Source organism: Terrapene carolina, unplaced genomic scaffold (genome assembly GCF_002925995.2).
Source record: "Terrapene carolina triunguis isolate 2854851 unplaced genomic scaffold, T_m_triunguis-2.0 Scaffold192, whole genome shotgun sequence".
NCBI classification, from domain to species: domain Eukaryota; kingdom Metazoa; phylum Chordata; order Testudines; family Emydidae; genus Terrapene; species Terrapene triunguis.
This window is the reverse complement of record NW_020664543.1, coordinates 3,133,497-3,156,115: the sequence shown is the minus strand read 5'-3', so window position 1 is coordinate 3,156,115 and position 22,619 is coordinate 3,133,497. Positions and strand designations below refer to the sequence as shown.

At 56.8% G+C, this 22,619-nt stretch overlaps 1 protein-coding gene across 1 annotated transcript in view; it reads left to right on the top strand.

The window, feature by feature from the left end:
• TTYH2 (tweety family member 2) overlaps positions 1–19,491 on the top strand; it is a 32,339-nt gene extending 12,848 nt beyond the window's left edge. Inside the window, exons 3-14 of the mRNA XM_026654562.2 lie at positions 854–965; positions 5,170–5,390; positions 6,684–6,779; positions 7,548–7,620; positions 8,357–8,426; positions 8,994–9,049; positions 9,578–9,670; positions 10,217–10,309; positions 10,461–10,603; positions 11,418–11,603; positions 12,559–12,637; positions 16,995–19,491. Coding sequence (XP_026510347.1) covers positions 854–965; positions 5,170–5,390; positions 6,684–6,779; positions 7,548–7,620; positions 8,357–8,426; positions 8,994–9,049; positions 9,578–9,670; positions 10,217–10,309; positions 10,461–10,603; positions 11,418–11,603; positions 12,559–12,637; positions 16,995–17,075 — 1,303 coding nt within the window. The 3' untranslated portion in view covers positions 17,076–19,491. The remainder of the gene's footprint in view (positions 1–853; positions 966–5,169; positions 5,391–6,683; positions 6,780–7,547; positions 7,621–8,356; positions 8,427–8,993; positions 9,050–9,577; positions 9,671–10,216; positions 10,310–10,460; positions 10,604–11,417; positions 11,604–12,558; positions 12,638–16,994) is intronic.
• The last annotated feature ends 3,128 nt before the right edge of the window (positions 19,492–22,619 follow it).

Genomic DNA, 22,619 nt, shown 5'->3' with positions numbered 1-22,619 from the left:
GTGAGCAAGAGATCGCCTTCTGGTGGCTGGGGAAGGGCAGGAGAGAGGCAGGGGCAGGCGACGAGATCGTTGGCCGGGCAGCTCTGGGCTGCACTGAAAGCTATTGATGGCTTTGTATCCAGGATTGAGTTTGTTTCAAGCCTGGACCCCCTCCAGCCCTGCCCCGCTTTTCCATTCTTGTAAATGACGCCCCCGCCCCAGGAGTCCCAGCTGTGGGGCGAAGGGGAGCTCTGATGGGTGGGGATCTCCGTGAGCGGCGCTCCTGCGGGGCGTGGAGGGCTCTGGTGACGGGCGACGCCCTCCCTTCGCAGAGCAGGTATGGCCGGGGCAGCGACGGGGCAAACCTTCCCTCTCCCGCTGAGCGGCCTCTAGGGCCGAGGGCGATTCAGTCCTGATGTCTCTGAACCAAACCCATGGGTGGGCAGGGAGAAGCGATGGTATAGCTGGCCTCGCCCCGTCCCCTTCACGAGCCCTGAGCCGCCACTCCTGGTGACGCCCGGTTCTGGAGGAGGGCACTGGCCGGATACAGCCCGGTGGCACCCGCAGGGACCCTGCTGCCCTGGCGAGCGGTTGCGGGGGCTTCGTTCCATTTCCCAGTGGGTTGGTGTCGCTGGCACAGCTGGCCGCGTCGGAGGCCCAAGACTGGCTGCTCCCCCCGGAGGCCCGTCCAGCTGGGGTGAGTCACGTCTCGTGCACACACTAAACGTGCTGTAACGGTGCTCAGAAGGCTGCCTTTCATTCGCCTTCCTCGGCTACAGCAGTGCCAGGCCAGCAGTGGGTAACATGCCCCTGGCACCTAGAGCCAGCTGTGCCGTTTCCTTCTCCTCTAACCTGCGTTTCCTCTCGTCCCTAGCGCTGCCGTCGGCATCGGGTTCTATGGGAACAGCGAGACCAACGATGGGGTGTACCAGCTGATCTATGCCCTCGACAATGCCAACCACACCCTCTCTGGGATCGACACACTGGTAAGGGCCTGCTGGGGTCAGCCGCACAGGTGCATTGTGGGATATTCCACCCGCATCCGAAGCATCTGCCGTTGGTCGTTCTCCCTGGCAAGCGCTGGGGCTGGTGGGTCGGTCGTTGTGGCCTGGGGAGAGCCCAAGACTGCCCCTTGCGGGGTGAGATGCTTCTCCTGAGTTCCTTAGCTTGGGTGGCAGATACATGGGGCTTTGGGAGGACGCCAGGCATGAGACGCTAACGTAGAAGAAACCATCACTGGCTCTCAGTCCCCGGCTTTCGGTCTGTTACAGAGCTGGTGGGTATCGTTAACCAAGGCACAGAGCAGGAAAGTGATTTGACCTGTGCTTGGCCTGGCCATGTTTTCCTACCAGCCATGGGCTTGCTGCATTCACCTGTTTTTCCATCCTCACTCCTGCTCTAAGCTGCTCGGATGATATAATCGGTGGGTCTCTTGGACGGGCCTTGTCTTAAAGAGACAGCTGTGTTCCTCCAGAGATTACGGGGATCAGCTGGCATCTCCGCTGCGGGGGCTGCGCTGGCAGCTCCCTCCTGCAGCTGCTAAGCTGGCTGAGAAATTAAACCTCTGAAAAACCAGGGGTTTATCCCAGCGAGACGGACTAGGCCGAGGCGGCGCTCCCGGCGTTGGACATTTCTGGAGAGCCACCAGCGCCAGGCGTGGCAGAGGGGGTAACTCGGAGAATCCTCGGCATCCCCTCTCCGGCACTCTGCGGGGGTTCCTCGGGGCCTGTCCTGCATCCCCTTCTCTCCTCCCTCTGTACCTGGGTGATCTCATCCGCAAACCCCCGTTCAGCTGCCATCTCTGTGCTGACGACGCACGGATCTGCCTCTGCTCCAGCCTGTCTCCTGGCCAAATGCAGATCTAGCCCTGTCTCTCTGACAGCTCCCCAGGGGTGTCCGGCCACCTGCCCGAGCTCAGCATGGCTCTTCACCATCTTCTCCCCGCTACCTCCTGTGTCGATCGATCATGCCTGTCTCTTGGGCCCGCACCTGGGTGTCCTCTTCACCTCAGACCCCTCGCCAGCGGCTCCCATCCAGCCTGTGTCTAAATCTCGCCAGTTCTCCCTGCCTGACGTCCCTGAGCTACGGCCTTGCCTTTCCTGTCCATCCACACAGCGAAACCTCTCGCTCCGGCGCTCGCCAGCTTGCATCTCGATCACCGCAGCGTCCTTCTCTCTGCTCTTCTCTCTTCTCTCGTCCCCGCTCGGCTCCGTTCCGAATTCTGCTGCCACGATCCTTTTCCTAGCCTGGCGCTTGGACCGTGGCACCCGTCTCTGTGCATCCGGCCGCCTCTTCTCTGGCACATCACACGGAACTACTTGTCTCCATGTTCAAAGCCCTTCACTGCCTGTCCCCACTCTCCCTCTCAGGCGCTATCAGCCCATGAGCCCAGCCTCCAGCGCCCCCTTGCGTTTTCAAACCAGCCCCTTTGTGCTTTCTCCCACGCTGCCCCTGGAGCTTCGGAGGAGCTCCCTGAGACCATCCACAAAGCTCCCTCTTCATCCTCCTTCCCCGCCCTCCTCAGAACGCCCCCTTGCTCGGAGGCCAGCGGGAAAACTTGGAAATGGCTCCGGAACTGGTGAGCTGAGCGCACTATGCATCCTGCCGACAAGAACTGGCTCCCTGTGCTCCCCGCTCGTGTGTCTGGATCCACCTGTTGTCTTTTGTCTCGTACTCAGTCCCCGCCTCAGACAGCTTTCACTCCATCTCTCGGACCTGTTTGTACAGCACCTAGCGCAGCGGGGTCCTGGCGCTACGGCCGTGCACGGAATAGTCTGTCCTGACGCCCAACGAGGCTGGGAAGGGTCTGCACATCTGCCCAGTGGAGTCACCGCTCACGAGGAGTGCAGCGGTGGGGATTGTGGGGCAGAGCTGGGGGGTGAGGAAGGCAGGGTGAAGGAGCGAGGCCAGGATGGGAGTAACAGGGGAGCTGCTGGCTACGGCTGAGATGCGTCGGCCAAACAGTTTGGCTCAGCTGCAGCGCCGCCGACGGCCGAGTCAGCACGTTGGCACAGTCTCCTTTTCCCACAGTAACGTACCCCGGTGGCCACGGGGCTCTCGGGAACGTGGCTGGGAATCCCCTGGAGTCTCATGCGCGGGGGGAGGCAGGCATAGGTTCTGCCGTCCTTATCCCCAGCGGTGGGGCAAAGGGCACGGTGCCCTGTGCCAGCCCATTAGATGGCACCTGGGGAGATTTCTGTTGGCAGGCTCTGGACCATTGGCCATGGAGCTGGGCAGCAGGCCCTGCCCCGGCTGCTGCAGAGCAGGATGGTACTTGCCTTCCCTACAGGCTGTCGGGGCTGGCCTGGGGCCCGGGAGAGCCGAGCTCGGTGCCCGAGGCGGTGGTTGCTGGTTCTGTGCTTAGCAGGCCTGGGCCTGGGCTGGCGATGGTTGGTGAGAGCTGGTAGGGGCACCTGGACTGCCTTGGGCAGCGGCAGCACGGGGCTGATTCCGGGGCACCAGCCGGATAAAACAACAAATAACAGGGTATTAGTGACCCCTCTGGTGTCTGTTTCCCCTTTGTGGGGTGAGCCGAGATGGGGATGCAGGACTCCTGGGTTCTGTGCCTCACATCTTCCCCGACACGCCGTGTGACCTACACGAGTGGCCAAAGCTCCCAAATGTTCTCCGCCCCCAGGGAGCCGGGGGCTGGCCAGCCACCTGGACGGAGCTGAAATCAGCGGGAGCTCTGGAAACCAGGCCCAGGGCATTGCAGCTTGGGCAGAGGCACCCAAAATCGGGGGCTGCTTCTGTTAACTGGGTGCAACACCCCTGGAGATGCCATGGGTGCATGAACACGAGCACTCGGCAGTGCCCTGGGCAGTGATGCCATCCCGTCCTGTCTCCCTCTGTTTGGAGGAGCACCGGGTCCCGGAGCGTCTAGCCCTTGTGCTGGGCCTGGCGTCCGGGGAGCGCAGAACGGCGCCGTTGTGCAGGCCGCGTGGAGATGGCAGCCGGCCCCGCTGGAGCGGCGGGTTTCTTTCAGAGCCGGAGGCAGCGTCGCAGTCAGCTGAGTGACGGATCTAGGTCAGACCCCAGCTGCAGAACTGCTCCTCTGCGGCACCGCGTCGCTAGATGCCGAGCTGGGAGGTTTTCCAGCAGAGGGGGCTGCTCCCTACAGGCTGAATCCCCCAAGGCACAGGCAGCTCCAACCCCAGGAGCGGGTGTGCCGGCTGTGGCGTCTGCCCTGGCTTGGGGGAGCCCCACGACGCGACCAGCCAGGCCTTTCCTCTCCTGCCCACGCCATCCGGCCTCGCCCACGCCGAGCTGTCTGTAAAATCTCCCGCTGTCATGCCAGCGCCCGTGGTGGTGACCTGGGCACCGGCAGTTTTGCCACTGGGGTGACTCGACCTGCCCTGGGTCGGGTTGGTCAGCGTGGGGGAAATGTCTGTACGAGGAGCCCCTTTGTTCCCAGGGTGCACTGGGGAGAGCAGAGCGCAGAGCTCTGGCCCCGCTGGGGGCCCCGGGCTGCACTGATCCATCCGCTGCCGCTTGGGGAGACCTTTACAGAGCTAATGCAGGGGCTGGATTTAAACCTGCAAATGCTCCCTGCTGCCCTGCTTTGGGGGGCGAAGGGAGCCCTACAAACAGCCCCATCAGGGCCCCTGAAGTGCCATTGGCTGGAAACGAGGGTCCCCTCTGCCCTTGATAGACTCCCGGCTGAGTCGCTCGCTAGCTTGGGGCAGCCCCTAGCGTTGCCAGGCTGGTGCTGTTGGCAGCCCTGCCCCCACTCCCTGTGCCCCTGCACGGCGCCCTCCCCTTCCTGCCGGATTACTCCATGCGGGGGCGGGAGCTGCTGTTTGCTGGCTGCAGAGCTAGCCTGGCCAGGGCAGGCGGGGCGGCCTGGTCGTGTGCAGGGCGGCCGGGGCTGGGGAAGCAGAGAAGCAGATGCTCTGGTATGAGCACTGAGTCACGCCCAGAGCCTGTTCCCAAGGACTCGCCCGGCAGGTCCCTGGGGCTCTGTGACCCCATCCGTAGAGCAGGGAGAACCCGCCCCATTGCGGAGAGCTCTGCTCCTGTCGCTCGTCAGCGGCTTGTTGATTCTCCGTCGCTGCACAGCCCGCCGCGGTGGGCACCGCTCCCACGGGCTCTGTCCTGCAGGGGGTCCCTTGGGCCAGCGCTGGGTGGGATGGGGCAGCACACGGGCTGCAGGGGCCACGCTCACTGTTCTTGCTCCTCTCCCCTGGGCAGGTCTCGGGCACCACGGTGCAGATGAAGGTGGGGCTGGAGCAGCACCTGGCTCGGCTGAACGAGATCTTCGCCACGCGGGGCGACTACGTGCAGACCCTGAAGTTCCTGCAGCAAATGGCTGGCAACATCGTCCTGCAGCTCTCAGGGCTGCCCGTCTGGCAGGACGTGAGCGTTGACCTGACGGCTGTGGCCGGCCAGGTGGGCTACGTGGAGTATTACAGGTGAGCGGGGGGGCGCGGATCGGGGTCTGCACTGCACCGCCTGGGCCAGGCCAGCACGGCACCGTGGGGCTGGGTAGGGGAGGAGCCCAGAGCTGCGCCAGGGACAATTCCTGTGCCCTGGCGGGTTGCTGCGGTGATGACACTGCTGAATTGGGGGCTCTGCCGATTGGGGATTTCACCGTCCTGTTGCAGACATGGCAGGGAAGGGGCTCAGGGGTGCGGGGAGGGAGTACTGGGGGGGGGGGGGGGGGGGGGCCCCCCCGCCAAAAGGAGCAGACCCCGGGGCGGGGGGTGCAGCCGTCCGCAGCGTGCGCCCCGCTGTGCTGGAGTCGAGGATTTTAATTGGCTCTGGGCAGAGATTCTAATGAGCAGAAACGGGCTGACTTCACCCTCCCCTGCAGGGTTAACGAACCAGAATGAAACCAGAGCGCCCATTGGGCTCCTGCACCTCGGGGGAGAGCGAGCCAGAGACAGGGTGTGCTCCCCTCCTGCCCCCATGCGCCGGCGCTCCCGCTAGCTCCCCACAGTCCCGGCCTGCAGCACCGCCTGCGCCCCACGAGGGCGGCTGCAGCTGTATCTGCCAGCCCCACTTGGCCTGGTGTCGGGAACTGCCTGCGCCCGGGGGCTGTAATTGGCGTCTGTGCTCAGCCCCGTCGCTGCCCAGCGCGCTCGGGTCGTGTTCAGCGATGCAGCGTCTGACCCGGGGAGCAGAGAGTTCAGGCTGAACCTCGAGGGGGAAGTGCCTGCAGCTCTGAGCTAGTCTGTGTCCCCCGAGGGAGAGCAGAGGAAACCCCATCCCCTGGGGGTCTAACGTAGGGAGCTGACCTGGCCTGGGTCCTGGGGAGCTGGACTTGATAGGACCAAATGCGCCTCCATCCCCGTCCATGTGGGCAGCCTGTACACCCGTCCTGCCCAAGCCAGCACCATCCCATCTGCCTCCGTGGCAGGGGGGAAGCCCTTGCTCAGAAACCAGCCACGGTGGCAGAGGCGTGAAGCGTGCGACAGGCCCAATGGAAGAGCGGCCGGGTCAGGGCCGCGGGTGCACGTCTGTTGCCATCGAGGGGAGAGGCTGAGATCCAGCCGGGCAGCCAGAGACTGCAGGGCTCCCGCCGTCCCCACCCTGAGCGTACGAACAGCCAGACAGGGTCAGGCCAGCGTCCATCTCACCCCATCTCCTGGCGTCCCTGCGGCTGCAGCTCATGTGCTGGCCTCTCCGGGGGAGTGCAGCTGGCTCTGGGGAAGATGGCCCTCCAGGGACTCTGACAGCCTCTCTCCTTCCTCCCCCGGGCCCAGGTGGCTTTCCTATCTGCTGCTCTTCATCCTGGACCTGATCATCTGCCTCATCGCCTGCTTGGGGCTGGCCAAGCGCTCCAGGTGCCTCCTCACCACGTGAGTAGCCACCTCCGCCCCACTGTCTGCCGGGGGGTGGGCACTGCCCGTCCGGCCCCACCCTCCTGCGCTGCGCCGAGGCTGCTGCTAGCTTTGGGAGGGGAGATGGGCACCTGCCCTTCCCCAGGCCTCCAACTGGCCCTGCGCCTGCCTCCCTTGGGTTGGCACAGGGGCCCTGATGCACCTGCAGGATGGACGGTGCTGCAGCACCGAGAGCCCTGCTCTGCCCAGGGGTCAGCTCCCCCCCTGAGCAGCAGGACAGCGCCGTTATAGTCAGTGCTCAATAAGAGACACACACACCCCCCTTCCCAGACTGGGCCAGGGTGGATGGTTACGGTGCTGCGATTCCCAGCCCGCCCGTGGCCGACGCCCCCTACCAGAGCGTGCGGCTCAGAGCCCGCCTGGGACAGGAGAGCAGGCAGGATGGATCCTTGCAGCGCAGCAGCTCGAGCTGCAAACGGGATAAAGCCAGAGCCCGACTGCAGCGCTTGTTAATAATTCAGCTGTTGCGCAGGCTGGTGTTGAGGGAGGCTGGTCCTTGGGGTCACTTGCTGGCTGGCCAGGAGACGGGGAAAAGGCCAGGCGGGCGGCTGGGCATTGCCCTCAATCCCATAGCATGGGCGCTCTCCCTGCATGGCTCCAGCACCTTGGGTGGGCTCCTCTGCAGCCATCGCCAGCCCAGCCCCGAGGAGAGCAGCTGTTGCCACTGGCCTGGGCTCTGGGAGATCTCGGGTCCCCGTAACTGAGTTGTCTCCCTTTCTCCCGTAGGATGTTGTGCTGCGGGCTGGTGACGCTCATCCTCAGCTGGGCTTCCCTGGCTGTGGACACCTCTGCGGCTGTGGTGAGTGAGAAGGAACAGAGCGGTTGGCCGGCTGTCCTCACAGTGTGTGCTGCAAAGCGGGTGTTAGCAGGAGTAGCTCAAGGCCTGGATCCCATTAGGACACCAAGCAGCCGCTGCCCACTCCCTGGGGAAGGGAGCGGCTCTTGCTGATAGCTGGGCCCTCACTGGCATGCAGCTGCCAAATCCCCGTCTCTCTCCCGTGCTTCGAGCAGGCGCGGTGATGACCCACGGCGGTGCAGGGGCGCGGCGTCTATTGCGTTGGCTTCTCCCCCCTCAGGAACCGGCCGCGCTCTGCTCTGGGGGGGGAGGGGGTGTCTAGTCCTGCAGTGCCTGGGACTAAATGCAAGATCCCGAGGGTGGTGGTGGCAGAAAGGGGCGCTCCCCCCTCACGCTGGGCACGGGGCCCTGTGCGCACAAGCTGGCGGCACCGTGCGGGAGGGGCTGCACGAGGTGGTGCCAGAGCACGGGTGTAAATAGGGTTCGGAGAGGCCAGAGGAATCGGGCTGGTGTCCGCTGTGTGGGGCATGGGGAGACCTGCTTAGGGGACAGACACTGTAAAACTGGTCCTCCACCATCTGTTAAAATGGGCCCAGTTTTGTGTGTGGTGGAGCTGCTGTGGCTGGGGCAGCTCCTAGCGACGTGCTCCCCCCCCCGCAGCTGTCGTTTTGCCCCCTGGCCCGGGTGCTTTCCGAGGGGCCGGGCAGTGCGGTGAGCATGTGTTCTCTGCTTGTTGCAGGGCACCAGTGACTTCTGCGTCGCCCCGGACAAGTTCATCATGAACCTAACTCGGGGCGATCTCAGCGCAGGTGACGGAATCGCCTCTCTTGTGCGTAGCGCTTAGACACGGGCCCAGCGTGCCTGGCGGGGTGCGGCTCTGGTGCCTGCGGGGACGCCCGTGGGTGACCGAGTGGGGTAAGAGGCAGGGCTGTGTAACTTGCAGCCATCGGGGATTCCTTGAGGGCTAACCTCAGCCCTGGTGTAAGCAGAGGCAGCTCTATCCAGCTACGCCAGATTGGTGCAAGTTACGCTGCATTGCTGCTCGCGTCCCCACCTGGAGTGGAGCTGAAACCAGCAGGCACGTTGCCGCATGACTTGGCCCGGTGCCATCCATGGCAGACAGCCTCCAGCAGAGCCGCCCGTCCCCGTCTCGTCCAGGCCGCTCGGGAGAGGCGAATGGTTCTCTTGGTAAAGGCTCCTGTGCAGAGACGCTGCTTTCCCTGCTCCCGTGCCGCGGGGCCTGGTACCCTGTTGGTGCTGGGGTGGGTTGTTGGGAGGGCTGGAGGGATTTCTCTGGCTTGGGTGAGAGGTGCCCACGAGGGGCGGGCTGCATATCACCCTGGTTTCCGACGTCTCCCCTTGTGCTTGCGTTGCAGAAGTGGTTCACTACTACCTGTACTGCAGCCAGAACCTGAGCAACCCCTTCCAGCAGGTACGGAGCCCCCCAGCCCCTCCTGCAGCGCGGCCCTGGTGCCTTCTCACCAGAGGCCGGCGCTGGAAAGGAAACCAGCCCGTGCCTGGGTGTTCCCCCTTGCAGTGCCTGCGGGGGGTGGGAGGACAGGGGCTGACTCTGCCTAGGATGGGGGCCAGTGTGGAGAAGGGGTTGGTGAGGAGCCCAGTGTCTCCTATGGGAGTTGGGGCAGGAATGCGGCTCCCGATACCTTGTATCCCAGTGCTCCAGGCATTGCCAACGCCAACCGCAGCCACAAGACAAGTTCACGTAGGCGCCTTGGGATGGAAAAATCGAGGCATCAAGCTCTCTTCCTGGGCTTGTTCTGCAGATCCCAGGCCCAGAACGGGCATAGCTGGCACTGGCTGGATTTTCCTCTCCGGGGTTACAATGCCCAACTTGGCCTTTGGGTCTTGTCAGCGTGGGGACAGAGGGGGGGTTGCTCTTCCTGCCCTCCTGCGGGTGGCATGGGCAGTGCCATCGAACTAGGTCTTGTTTTCTGCCATGCAGGCCCTGACCATCTACCAGCGCTCGCTCACCACCATGCAGATTCAGATCCAGGGCCTGATGCAGTTTGCGGTGCCCCTCTTCCCCACGGCCGAGGTAAGGCGGGGCCTGCGCTGGGCAGTCAGATCCGGGGCAGCGGTGGGGAGGAGAGGCTGCTCCGTGCTTCCTCATACCGGGAACCGAAACCCATCCCGTTCCCTCTGCACAGCTGTGCATGCCACCCGCTGTGTGTGCCCAGCGTTGAGCCCACAGCGCCCCTGGCTGTCCTCTTCCCGGCCGCTCTGCAAGACGGGCACGGCTCCTCCTGGGCTGAGAGCCGGGGAGGGGAGCTGGGGCGCGGGAGGGGGGAGACGAGGGAGGCGTTCTAGCCCCACCCTAAATCCTGCACCCGAGGCCAGAACGGTTCAGAGGTGTCTGGAACGCACAAGACGTTGGGGATGAAAGTTCAGCTGTGGCCAGGACAGGGGCCACATGCCACGTCCCAAGCTGCCGCGTTTAGGGGAGAAGCCCCCCCCCCCCGGCCCGTCCTGCGCTGTGCACCAGCTCCTGCCCCCCTCCCCCCACACGCCATCCCCATCTGTGCTGCCAGCTCCGCCAGCTGGCCTCAGTGCCTCTGCCTTGCCCCTCCTCTCTCGGCTGCAGAAAGACCTGCTTGGAATCCAGCAGCTACTGAACTCCTCCGAGACCAGCCTGCACCAGCTGACGGCCATGCTGGACTGCCGGGGCCTGCACAAGGTGGGTGGGGCGTCTCTGCCAGGGCATCGGGGCAGGGGGAGCTTTCCCTCCCGTGACGTGGCTCACCCTGGGGCTGGCACGGTGCCACCTGCCAGCCCCGTGGGAGCACGGGGGGAAAGGAGCAAGACGGTGTGGTCTGTCCCCACTGCAGGATTACCTGGACGGGCTGATGGGCGTCTGCTACGACGGGGTGGAGGGCTTGCTCTATCTGGCGTTGTTCTCCCTGCTGGCCGCCATGTCCTTCTCCACTCTCATCTGTGCCACGCCGCGGGCCTGGAAGCACTTTGCCGACAGGTGGGTCCGATCCTGGGATCGCGCCGCCGGTGCCCGCTCTAGGGGGAAGGTGGGAGTCGTTTCGCTCCCCACCGGTCTGGGGAGCCAAGCTGTAATGCTGCGTGTGGCCGGCCAGGCACCATCCGGGAGTATGTGCCCACAGAGGGTGGGAGATCTGCCTCGGTGCCATGGACAGCTGCCTGCCTCCTTGCCCTAGGGGCTGGCTCTCTGAGCCGCCTTTCCCTGGCACACTGCCTGCCTCTGGCTCCTGATGAATCCTGGGGAGCGTCGCGGCCTGGGCCTGGGCCCTGAACGCTTCAGGCAGTGGCAGTACCGGGTCATGTCTCTTGGCTGGTCCTTTCCTCCAAAGCCATGGTGTCCAGTTGCCGTGGGTTTGCCCTGTGCCAGCTCTCCCAGCCCTGGGGCCCTGACTTCCCCAGGGAGATGTGGGGGTGGCGGGAAGAGGGCGGGTTTATGGGGAGGGGCGGGGGGGGCGGGAAGAGGGCGGGTGTGAGGGGAGGTGGGGGGAGGGGGGCGGGTTTGGGGGGAGGTGGGGGGTGAGGGGGGCGGGAAGAGGGCGGGTTTGAGTGGGGGTGAGGGGAGGAGGGCGGGTTTATGGGTCCTGTTCTCCACAGAGCAGGCATGAGGCTGGGCGAGCTCGGCCCGGATTCAGACTCCACGGCCGTGCTCTTGTCACGGTGCCTGTGTTGAGGCTGCCCAGAGAGAGGCCCCTTTACCGTCCCCGGGGGCTGCCCCCCCTGGGCCGGCCGTGCTCCCGCGTGGTCAGAGGGTGACTAACGGGCCGCGCGGCCCCTCCCTCCTTCCTTCCTTCCAGGGATCGGGATTACGACGACATCGACGAGGAAGACCCCTTCAACCCGCAGGCCCGTCGCATCGCCACCCACAACCCCACCCGCGGGCAGCTCCGCAGCTTCTGCAGCTACAGCAGCAGTCTGGGAAGCCAGACCAGCCTGCACCCGCCAGCACAGACCATCTCCAATGCCCCAGTGTCTGAGTACATGTAAGGCTGCTCCGTCCTCAACACACACCCCCGCTCGCCCGCTGGGGAACCCCTCCGGGGTGCTGGGTGCTCATGGACTGGCCTGCAGCACGCTCAGAAACTCCAGTCCTTCCCCAGCGGGGCAGCTAGAGGCACCGGGGCTGCTGCTTGGAGGGGCCTCGGGGGGCTGTTGGGGAGGCTTAGAGCGGATCCTTAAGGCTTCAACAGACAGAAGCACCCCTCCCCCGTGGGCGGGGGGGGGAATATACAGCTCTCCAGCTCAGAAGGGTGAGAGCCCTGTGCTCGGATCTGGTGTGAAGAGGAAGAAGGCTCCTGGGAAAGATTGGTGCGGCCCCCTCGCCTCTCCGCCCCTCCTTCGCTGTGTCTCGCTTCACTGCTGACTTCTCCCTGGGGGAAGGCTCAGCGCTTGGGGGGCTGTCCTGGGGCAGGGAACTGCTGCTTGGGAGGGGTGGGTTCTGTGCCCCACTTGGCTATTGAGTCCCCATCCTTGGGAAAGTTGCTTCGCCTTGTTGGCCCCTCAGTAGGAGAGAGAGAGAGAGAGAGGACTGATAGGTGTCAGTGTGTAAAGCTCTCTGACCGTGGCATGCACGGTGCTAGAAAACCGCAAACCCCACAACCTTCCATGAGTGCTGAAGGCGTTCTCGACCCCACGGTTTGTCTGCTTTACAGCCCTCTGCCTCCCTCCTCCAACCAGTCCCAGAACCTCTGGGCCAGTCCAGTGTTTGTAGAGGGCTCTGGAGTGTCCCAGATCCCCTTTGCATGGAGGTGCGGTATCCCACTCCATGACTGTCCTCCGACCCAACGAGAGAGGGAATTGGCGCACCCTCCCCCTGGTGCTGCTAATGACGAGAGCCCTGGGAGATCTGGTCCATTCAGCAGACTTGTCCTTCTGGGGTGGTGCTCGGTCAACGTGTGGTGTCCGTCTCTGAAGGGCTTTTACTCCGTCTCCCCGCAGGAACCAGGCTGCACTCTTCGGTGGAAACCCACGCTATGAAAATGTCCCGTTGATTGGAAGAGGCTCTCCTCCCCCTACGGTACGATGGGCATCTGAAGCCAAGTCGTTTTTATAATAGGGCCTCTTTGCTTTCTCAGTTTTTATTATTTTAATCGTGTTGCTAAGTGATGGGGAATCCTTCTACTTCATCAGAAACCAAAGGGGTTTGTTTGCTGAGCTAGTGACAATGGCTCGTGAACAATTCCTCTTCCAGCCCCTCTTGCTCTTGGGCATTAATGGACGTACCCTGTCCTTAGAACACGGTACCTCTGGCAATGATAATCCCAAGCCAGGAATCAGCACGTTCAGAAATGTAATGCCGGGACAGGAAGTCCCGCCTTTTGGACTCGGAGGTGGAACTTCTTGATACGCCACTTGAGCAAGAGGGGGAAAATGGCTCATGAAAAAGCAGGTGACTCATTCCCCACAGCTCTCCAGCTACATCACCAATACGTCATATGGCTTCATTTTATTGCATCTTGTCATGCCCTTCTGCTTGGTGCCATATTTAAAAACAAATGCATCCGTATCTAACTCATTAACAGATTTCTTCTCCAATCTTCTCCAAGCATTGGCTTTTTTTTTTTTTTTTTAAAGGGGGGGCAGGGGGCAGGTGTCCTAAACATTTCAGAAGACAAACTCAAGTTTTGCTTCATTTGCTTTGGTTCTGATCTTTTTATTTTGTTTGTTTCTCCCAAGATTTTTTTAGAATGCATTCACTGTAACCAAAACCTGTTTCCATTTACCTGGAGTGTTTGGCTTAATGTTCTTTAAAAACATCTTGCCTGCTAATGTTTGCTTTGTTTTTGCATCAACTATTTTGGAGCTATGTTGCCCATCAAGAGTAAGTTTGGGTTTTTTTTTTCTTTTCTGTTTTGGGATGGTCATTTTGTTCCCCTAATAACGTCCATCGTTTTAGCTGTCCTGTCTTCCATTCTGTATATTTTCTTTGTATGTGTTTTGATTTCATTGGAACAGAAATGGGAAACCATTGACAGTAGGTGCTCTGGAGCCAGACCCAGGGGTTCTGTGTAGCTCAACACCAGTCCAAAACCTGAATCCGCCTGGATTGTGTGGAGGGCTCCCAGATTTTCTCAACCCATTGAGTTCTTCAATACACTCTCCTTGTGCTCCTATGTCAGGAAGGGAAACTAACTAGAACCAGGGACTGAAACTGATCAGGGGGCTGTTTGGAAAATCTCCATCAAAATGCCCTTTCCACAGAAAAGGGGGACGCTTTCCCCCCCCCAATACTGCTTCCTCCTCTCTCTGCCTTAATAGTCTCCTCCCTGCCCTGTCTGAGTGAAATATGACCAGAAGCCAGGATGAGCATTGAGCCCAGCTGGAGTAAATCTAGCTGGAGGAGGTGGCAGTAACGCTGGGAAGGAATTTTTAGAAAATAACTTAAGTATCTGATTCTCTTTGCCCAGCCAATATTCCTCAGAGCTGCTCCCCAACGGCTTCTTCTGGGAATGAACATGCTGTGCCAGGGGGATGCCCCTTGCAGTGAGTTACAGCCTCCATCCTTGGAATTGCTCAGACACTGGTGATCTAGATGACTAGGGAGATCTGGCACCTGCCCAGAGCAGCTTGCAATTAGCTGTGAGAGCACTTCGTACTAAGCAGTGTCAGTTTAGATGTAAGGGCTTCCTGTTAATGGCTGAAATGCAGGCCTGTCGTTCAGCTCTGCCCAGTCAGGTGGCTCTTGTGTAATGGCCACCACTGCCCCCAGGAGGGGTGGGGCCACAGCGTGCCCAGGGCCCCAGAATGCCTTCACCGGACCCTGTTGCAGAGGCTGCTGCGCAGTGGTTTATTGGGGGTTTGCAAATGGGGACTAGGCTGAGACCTGCTGAACTCATCTGATCCTCGGAGCCTGACTCGAGGATTTGAACCCAGACCTCCAGAGTGCACGTGCCTTTCAATGGTTGCTAGAAATCATTAAGCTCCAGCCTCGATAGCATCATCATTCATTAATTCTTCCGTGCATTGGTTGCTTCCCACCCCCCCTTGAAGATGATGGGCATTGTCCATGAAATCCCGTTAGACACCTCCATCTCTGGCTGTAATCCCCCCGGGCCGGTGTCATCTAGCCTATGGCTAGGCGCTAGGCCATTGTGGCCAGCTCATGCCCCGCCCGGCTCTTTGCCATCCTTGCACTGAACAATCTAATCGAAGTCCCCGAGGAAGGGCTTTCAAGCTTTTGAGTTCCAAAATAACAAACTCTGAATAATCTTCCCTAATGCCTTGCCTTGGTGGGGACCTTTTTCCCTCCCCTCCCCTCCCCCTCTTTTAAACTAAATGGGGGAGAGAATTTCCTTTTGCATTGTTGTTGGGATGGGAATTTCTTGAGGCTGTCTGCTCTAGCCTCTCCCTTCAAATCTCCCACCCTTGCACCTGCTCCAGGGCAGCCAGCCCCAGTCCCCCTGGTTCTGTGAGCAATGCTCATGTCCTACTGCAGAGTTAGCTCGGGCGAGCGACGCCCAGGTTGGCCTACCCCAGGTGTGAGCAGCCACACTGCAAAGCCCTGCTGGAGTTACCGTGTCCTCACTGGTTCTGCGCTCCCACGTGTGCACCTTCAGGGCCTCTGGGGTATCGCATCGATCTTTGTGCTAAGACATTCTGATTCATTCAGTGAATTGTGGGAGAACTTGTCTGTCCTGGGCAAACGGGGGGAATTGTGGGAAGGCACTGGAGGACTATAAGCACTTGAATGACTTGGCCTGTGTCCATACTGCAAAGTGGGCGAGTGACCAGTACGGGTTTTAGTTTGTAGCCCCAGAGGAGCCAGCTAGCCCGGGTTGGAAGCCCCGCTGAACTTGGGGTCAGTGAGTTTTGTGTGTGGATGGGAGAGGGGCAACACCTGAGTAAGAGCCTGCTAATTCTGCAGTGAAGACAGACCTAGGCTATGTCTAGGATTATTCAGAGCAGGGTTAGCTGTCCAGTGCTCCCACTGATGGAGCTGTCGGTGCTAGTCTGGTGGCGAGTGTGAAGCAGGCTAGTGCAGATGCAGCCGTCCATTACCTTTTCCCACTGCCTGTCTCATCCTATGGGAACTAGAATTGGAACCGGTAATCTCCATGTACTAATAATTCAACAGAAGGTCAGCCGGCAAACTTGCGTCCTATAGAGGGAGTTCTGTGAGCCGTGGCATCCTCACACTATCTCTGGCGTGTCTCGGTGCATTCCTCTTCCTCTCCCTCAGTGCCCCACTCAGTGATTGGCGCACACACTCTGTGCATCGCATTTGTGCCTTTTCCCTCTTGTGTGGACATACTGTCCACCTGCACGTGCAGTGTGTTCTGCTCCGGGGGGCAGCCCGGCATGGCACAGTTCTTTGCCAGGAGGGGTCATCCCAGCAGGCGTACCCCTTTGCCCTCCAACTTGCCACTGTCCAAATCGTATTTGGTAGACATGGAAACCAGGCACTGATATGTGTTGCCATAGTCAGGACAGAATTACTGTAATGAGTGACGGTACCTCAATTTTTCAATCACAAAGGCCTTTGTACTCCTCATTAAAATCCCTTCACCGCAGCGCAGTTAGTATGTGAACCTGAAAGGAACATCGGGATACACTGGGGCTGCTTGGTGCTATCATAATAAAATAAAAGTAGAACAAAATGCTTTAAAATCAATTCCTCCTCCATTTACCATGACCTGTGAGCCACCTAAATCAACTGCTCCTTGTCTCTCGTAGGCGGTCGAAATATCAAACGATGCAGGGGAATAGACCCGTTAATTACTAAGGCACTGCTGGGTGGCTTAGACCCCACACCCATCTGCCGTTGGTCTGTTCGGGTTTCTTAGGGCTTAAAGAACTGAAGAGAAAGTGTTGGAGTTTTTTCATTAGGGTTTAGAATTTCCCCTGCTGTATTTACAGTTCAGTTTCTGAGCTAGGGCCTGAAAATCAGAAAACAAATGTGAGTAATCTCATTTTGCTGTCCCAGCAGAGTGAAAAAGAAATGCTGGAATTGGTGTAAAATGAGATAATTAAGACATAAATAAAATAATCTCGTTTTACAGATAACACTTTAGATTTCACTTCACCAGGCTAGGAAACTTGCCCATAAATAGGATCAAATTCCTCTTACTCACGGGATCTTGACCGATAAATAAAGGACTAACTCAAAAATTAAAACGCAGAGACTTCCGCAAATCCACTTGGGACTTCACTGTTGCTATGATTCCATGTGGAAGTTGCCCAGATACTGTGGTGATGGGTGGCAGAATAAAACCCTCAGATAGATAGGTTTGCAACTGAAGCCTACTCCTGTACTGACTTGGGGTCTTAAACAGACATTTCCAAGTTCAGCAGCACAGCTTCTACTACCGAGCGGCTCACGTGATTACTGACCATAGCCAGAACATATTTCTTAATCTCCCTCTTCTCCTCCACAGTACTCTCCCAGCATGCGAGCCACGTATCTTTCCGTCAACGATGAGCATATAAGACATTACGGCAACGAATTCCCAGCCTAATGCGTGCTCTCCCTGAGCAACTTACAAGAGATGAAAACACGAACAGCGTTTCTGCAACGGAAACCAAAGGCAACTGGAAAGCGCATGAAACAAAAAGGCCTCTTGCTGGAGAAGAGAAGGGACAGGAGCCGACAGGAGAGATCTGGAGCTGGTTCTGGCTGAAGGACAAATTGCAGGTCAAAAGCTGATGGTTGCTGGAAGCCCAGAGCATGTTCCGTGTGCTCTGCAGATCCCTCCTGTATCATCTGGCAGCTTTTGCTCACATTTAGTCTTCCTCTCTGAAGTGCACATGGGACGGTGCCCACAGCCTCCATTCTCCAAACTAACTTCCCTCACGCCCTTTGCTTGAAACCTGGTTTCCCTCTCTCCACCCATCCCCAGTGTGGAGCAGGGATTCCAGCTGGCTTGTGATACAACAGGCTAGGTGCTGCCACCTCTCTCCCTCGCCGGCCTGGGGGGCTGGATGCGGCTCGCTGCCATTTCTAGCATGACAGCCGCCGCCAATTTGAAGACTGAAGCAGCTTTGTGCATAGGGGTGGGTCCCTCTTTGCTTCCTATTTGCACCAACTTGGGGTTATTTTATGTATTGGAGGGCCTTTGGCGGGCTTCCTTTTATAACTAGTTAGGTGTGAATAACAAGACCAGTACACTGTCCAAATACACAGAACACAGGCACATCCACTGTTCAGTATCGTGCACAACCAACTTGCAAAGTGGGGAGATGCTCCTCACTCCTGCAGCAATGCAATACCAACCACTAGTGATTCCAGCTTCCTTTTGAGGGTCCCAGCGGGTGGGCTTGCATCGTGACGGCATCCTCCCCACACTCTCTGTAGCACCTGTTTGGTATGTTCGGTACCAGACCTACACACTTCCCCTCACCTGTCTTGCGGTCCATTTGCTACTGGAATAAGCCAGGATGGTCTCAGGTGTTCGAGACTTCAGAGTAAGTAGAATAATTATTTGTCCTTGTATTATTTTTTGCTGGTATCTTTTTTCCACCAGTGGTTTTATCAACTATCCAAAGAACAGACATACACAGCACATTTTTTTTTGCCTTTTTTAGAAGGGTTTTTTTGGTTTTGCATGGTTTTTATATAAAAATCTTTTGCAGGTCTTGTAACTTTTTTTGGCACTGATTTTTGTTCCTAGAACAAATATTTAGAAAATATTTTAATCCAAACCCTGAGATAATTTTAAGAATCGTGTGAGAGGCTGCATCTCGTTCAGGCCCTTTTCTCCTGCCACTCAGCGTGGAGGATGGCAGCCACTTTTGTCCCATCGTGTGGTGGGAAGTGGCAGCTCTGCGACTCCGTCCCCACAGCCGTTGAAATGGTGTTAGCAGCAAGTGGTAGGTGGCACTTCTTTTAATTCTGAGGAGTGTGGACGTTGCTGAGCTAAACAGTGCTATAGACTAAACCCAACAGAGGGTTCTCAAGAAAACTCCCCTGTTCACACTGATCAGAGAAACCTATTAGCTACAATAGTCTTGTAACACAGCTGTTGCCAACACTGTTTTCTCTTAGTGTAGACAAGACCTCAGTTACCTCCTCTCCCTTCCATAATCAAAGAAAGTACAGGGTCACCCTTTGCCATCCTCCTCCGGGACAGGAGAGAATACCTAGTAAGCAGTGAGAACTAATTTCTGGATTCAGAGGATTAAAAGACCCAGATGGAAAGAGAGATTTTTCTACCCACTTGATCCATCTGGGTCCGTCCTCTTCCCATGGTTAAATACAGCCCTAGCATAAGCATTTGAGCTCCATTTGACATCAATGAGGTTGCATCTGCTTGCACCAGAACTGAATTTGAACCATGGTTCCTCCTAAGCTGTGGAGCTCCACCCCCTACAAGACTGTGCTCTCAAACAGGGAGAAAAGCCAGCCTGCAGCCACCACCTCAGAACAGAGCAATTGGTCCAGGGTTCGTTCTACCCAAGCACAAAAAAACAGAGCAACTCTCAACCCTGGATCGTGCCAGGTTGGTGGGATGGCATTGGCCCAGCCTGCCCTGCTGATGCTGAGCTATCCTTCCACATTCATTTTTGCTCTTCTTAGCCTAACACTGTGGTTGCGATGCTAAAACTGAACAGGCTCCTCCTCCTCAACTGTGCGGAGCTGCCCTCCCAGGCATGCAGACGCCTCGTGGAGGTTTTATTACCTGGGTCTTTTAAAGATAATTGTACATATCAGGCACCATAAAATTGTTTGTACGTCCATGTTACGCGTGACTAGCGCTAGGGTATGGTTGAAAATCTTCATTTTTGCTTTTAATGTTTCAGTGTAACAGTACTGATAGAAGAGCTGTTTTTAAACGCATGTGAATTAACCTCATTCTGGGCTCCTTGGAGGAACTGGGAGTCCTGCTTGATTTGTATGTACCCTCCAGGAAGGAGACAATAAAAACTTGGACTAAACATTCATCTCCTTTTGATCCTTATTAGGGCAAGATGGTGTCTGCCAACATCTTCCTTGACTTGCATAGATGAGGCTTCAGTCTATCCTAGCCTGGTCTCCAGAGCTGGGCACACACTGCAGCCAACAGTTAGCTGCAGGAGCAGTTTGCTGCAAATGCTGAATTGAGTATTTTATCTCCGCAATCCAAGATGTCTTTTGATTGGGCACAGGTCACGTGCTATTGCTTCCATTCCCTGACTGACTGACTGACTTATAATCAGGTTTCTGCTGCAAATGCTCACAATCATGCATGGATTATTTAAATGTTGATGTTCCCTAGTCCTACAGTGCTATTCAAACCCACATAGATCTGTGGGTTTGAACTTGACTTTCTGCCAGTAGACTACAATATTCACTTCATGGTTTGCCTTTGCTGCAAATATTCACGCCAGCAAACGGATTTGCTAGAGTGTTTAAAAGGAACACAAATGCAGTTAAATGAAAGTTGTTCAAAAAGTCTCTGGAATGCAGGGCTTTTTCCCCCCCAGTACTTGCCTAGCTGTAATTGTTTAATTTCAGAGCATGAGAAAGTTCTTCCAGATATAAGGATGCTAGGGCCTGGCTATTTGATACAGAGAGCGGTGCCACCTTATGGTCTAACTTGTTTGTGCAATACAGTGGAACCTCAGCGTTCCGAACACCTCGGGAATGAAGGTTGCTCGTAACTCTAAAATGTTCATAACTGAACAAAAAGTTACGGTTCTTCTTTCAAAAGTTTACAACTGAACATTGACTTAATACAGCTTTGAAACTTTACTACGCAGAAGAAAAATGCTGCTTTCCCTTGATTTTTTAATAGTTTACGTTTAACATGGTACTGTGCTGTATTTGCTTTTTTTTCCCCTCTCTCTGCTGCTGCCTGATTATGTACTTCCGGTTCCAAATGAGGTGTGTGGGTGATTGGTCAGTTCATAACCCTGGTGTTCGTAACTCTGAGGTTCTGCTGTAGATGGATGCCGCACAATGTATTTAATTTGTATTAAATTAAAAACACCCAGGTCGCACTCCCAACATCTCGACTGCAGTTAGTGCCCTCTAATTCATGTTTGGAACTCACTTGAGCGTTGCAAATGTTTAGTTTTTAAATTGTATTAGACAAATGCCAGTATCTAAGGATATTAATCTAGGTTTTTAAAAGATTAAAATGGCACCATGTGTGTCATGGTTATTACCAAAGCTGTTTTTTAGGGCCAGGATATCAAATTTTGGTTTTATTGCTGCTAACAAGGATGGCAGTAAAAGCTCCAGAATGTGGGATCCAGGGAGCAGTTTACAGCACAGGTAGGTGTGGTGCCTCAACTGGGACCTGGGTGTCTGAGGACAGCTCAGTCTCTCTGGCCCATTTTATTCTTGACCTATCTGCTGGACATGCCAGCAGGCCTGGCTATCACAATGGCTGGTTTCGTGAGGTAGTGTTAAATGGGCAGCTCTAAACAGAGGCTACCAGTGCCGTGCCTTTCCTAGGAATTCCCATACTGTGTCAAACCCATAGTCACTCTGCCTCATTATCTTCTCTAACAGTGGCCAGCACCAGATGCTTTAGAGGAACGTGCAAGAAATCCCATAAGATGCAGTGAGATAATCTTCTCGTTAAGGAAGTCTCCTCCTCACATCTAACCAAGATTGGCCTAAGTCCAGAAGCATAAAAATTCTTATTCCATCGAAAACTTTTTTTTTAGTATTGGAACTCTGAATATTTTGGTTATCGATATAAATGTCAAGTTCCTCCATGAATTTTGCTAAATTGTTGGCTTCAATACCCTGTGTCAGTGAGTTCCACAGTCTAACTTTGCATTATTGATTTCCTTTTGCCAAGCTGCCGCTTATGGAGATCAGATGTTAACATCTGATCATTGCTGACCTGGGACAGCTTTGTACAGGTGGTCACCTGTGGGAAGGTTCTATATCCCGTTAGTACAGTACAATTTTGAATAACAGGATTAAAAAAATTTGACAAAATATTCAGGGGTGGGGGAATTTCAGCTCTTCCCCACGCACCCCAAAAAAGGGGGCCATGGCAAATTGTAGGCAATGCACATTCCTTCTTTAGCTGTTAAAAGCTATTTTAGCCACAGCCATGGTGTCAGGTGAATTGACTGTCCTGTCTTACTAAGGGTCGCAGTAGAGTTCAGCATTCTCCATCTTCCTCCTCTGGTATCCCAGGATTCTTTCAGTGACTCATGCTTTACTGAATGGCTTCCAATGCCATCTAGTTTTCACACTGAGCTCGCCTTATTATGTATTCTGCTCCATCTCTCCCCGCTCCTTGCAGTAGTGTCTGGAAATAAGCTGCTGGTAGATAATGGCTGTTGTGATAGTGAATGGAACTGCTTATAACTGTTGGCAGCACATGGCTGTTGGGTCACTCAGCGCGGTAATAATAATAATGTAAAAATAGTAGCTGCTTTTCCCTCTGACTTTTTGTAAAGCCCCTCATATATGCACTGACCAGCTGGCTGGGATGAGATCTAGGCCCTGTGGTGGGCTTGGGCTGAAAGCTGTTCACTTCAATCAAAACTTCCTCAGAGTAGAGTGTTGGGGGGGTTTTTCCCCCTAGGAAGCCAGTGAGTTTTAAATGTTGGCTGCCATTTAATGGATGAAAATAATGGTCTGTGTGCACCAAAGTGCAGCCAGTTTTCTTTCAGCTCCTAGGTTCCTAAGGTGGGAGTCATGACCTGGTCCAAGGGCGTGTGATCATCATGCTGTAGGGCTAGATGGGCGGAGCCCCGACCATACTTTTTTCTGATGTAAATGGGGATTGTGATCTGGTACAGATGGAGCCGCTACTCTGCCGCTGTATCTCAGTCCAAACTTGCAACATCCCCTACTGGTCCAGCCCTGGGCCTCCATGCAGTCCTAATGCACCTCTGGCCTGAGCTGCCTCTAGCCTCTTTCGCCCCCAGCTTCGGCCAAGCGCGTCCGTCGACCCTCCCGCCCTGCTGTGCCGCGGCTCGTCGGAGCAGCCGTCGGGGCCCCCGCCCCTCCCCGCGTAGTGCGGGCCACTAACGAGTCTGGGGGCCAGGCGGAGCAGCCAGTGGGGCCCCCGCCCCGTGTAGTGCGGGCCACTAACTAGTCTGGGGGCCAGGCG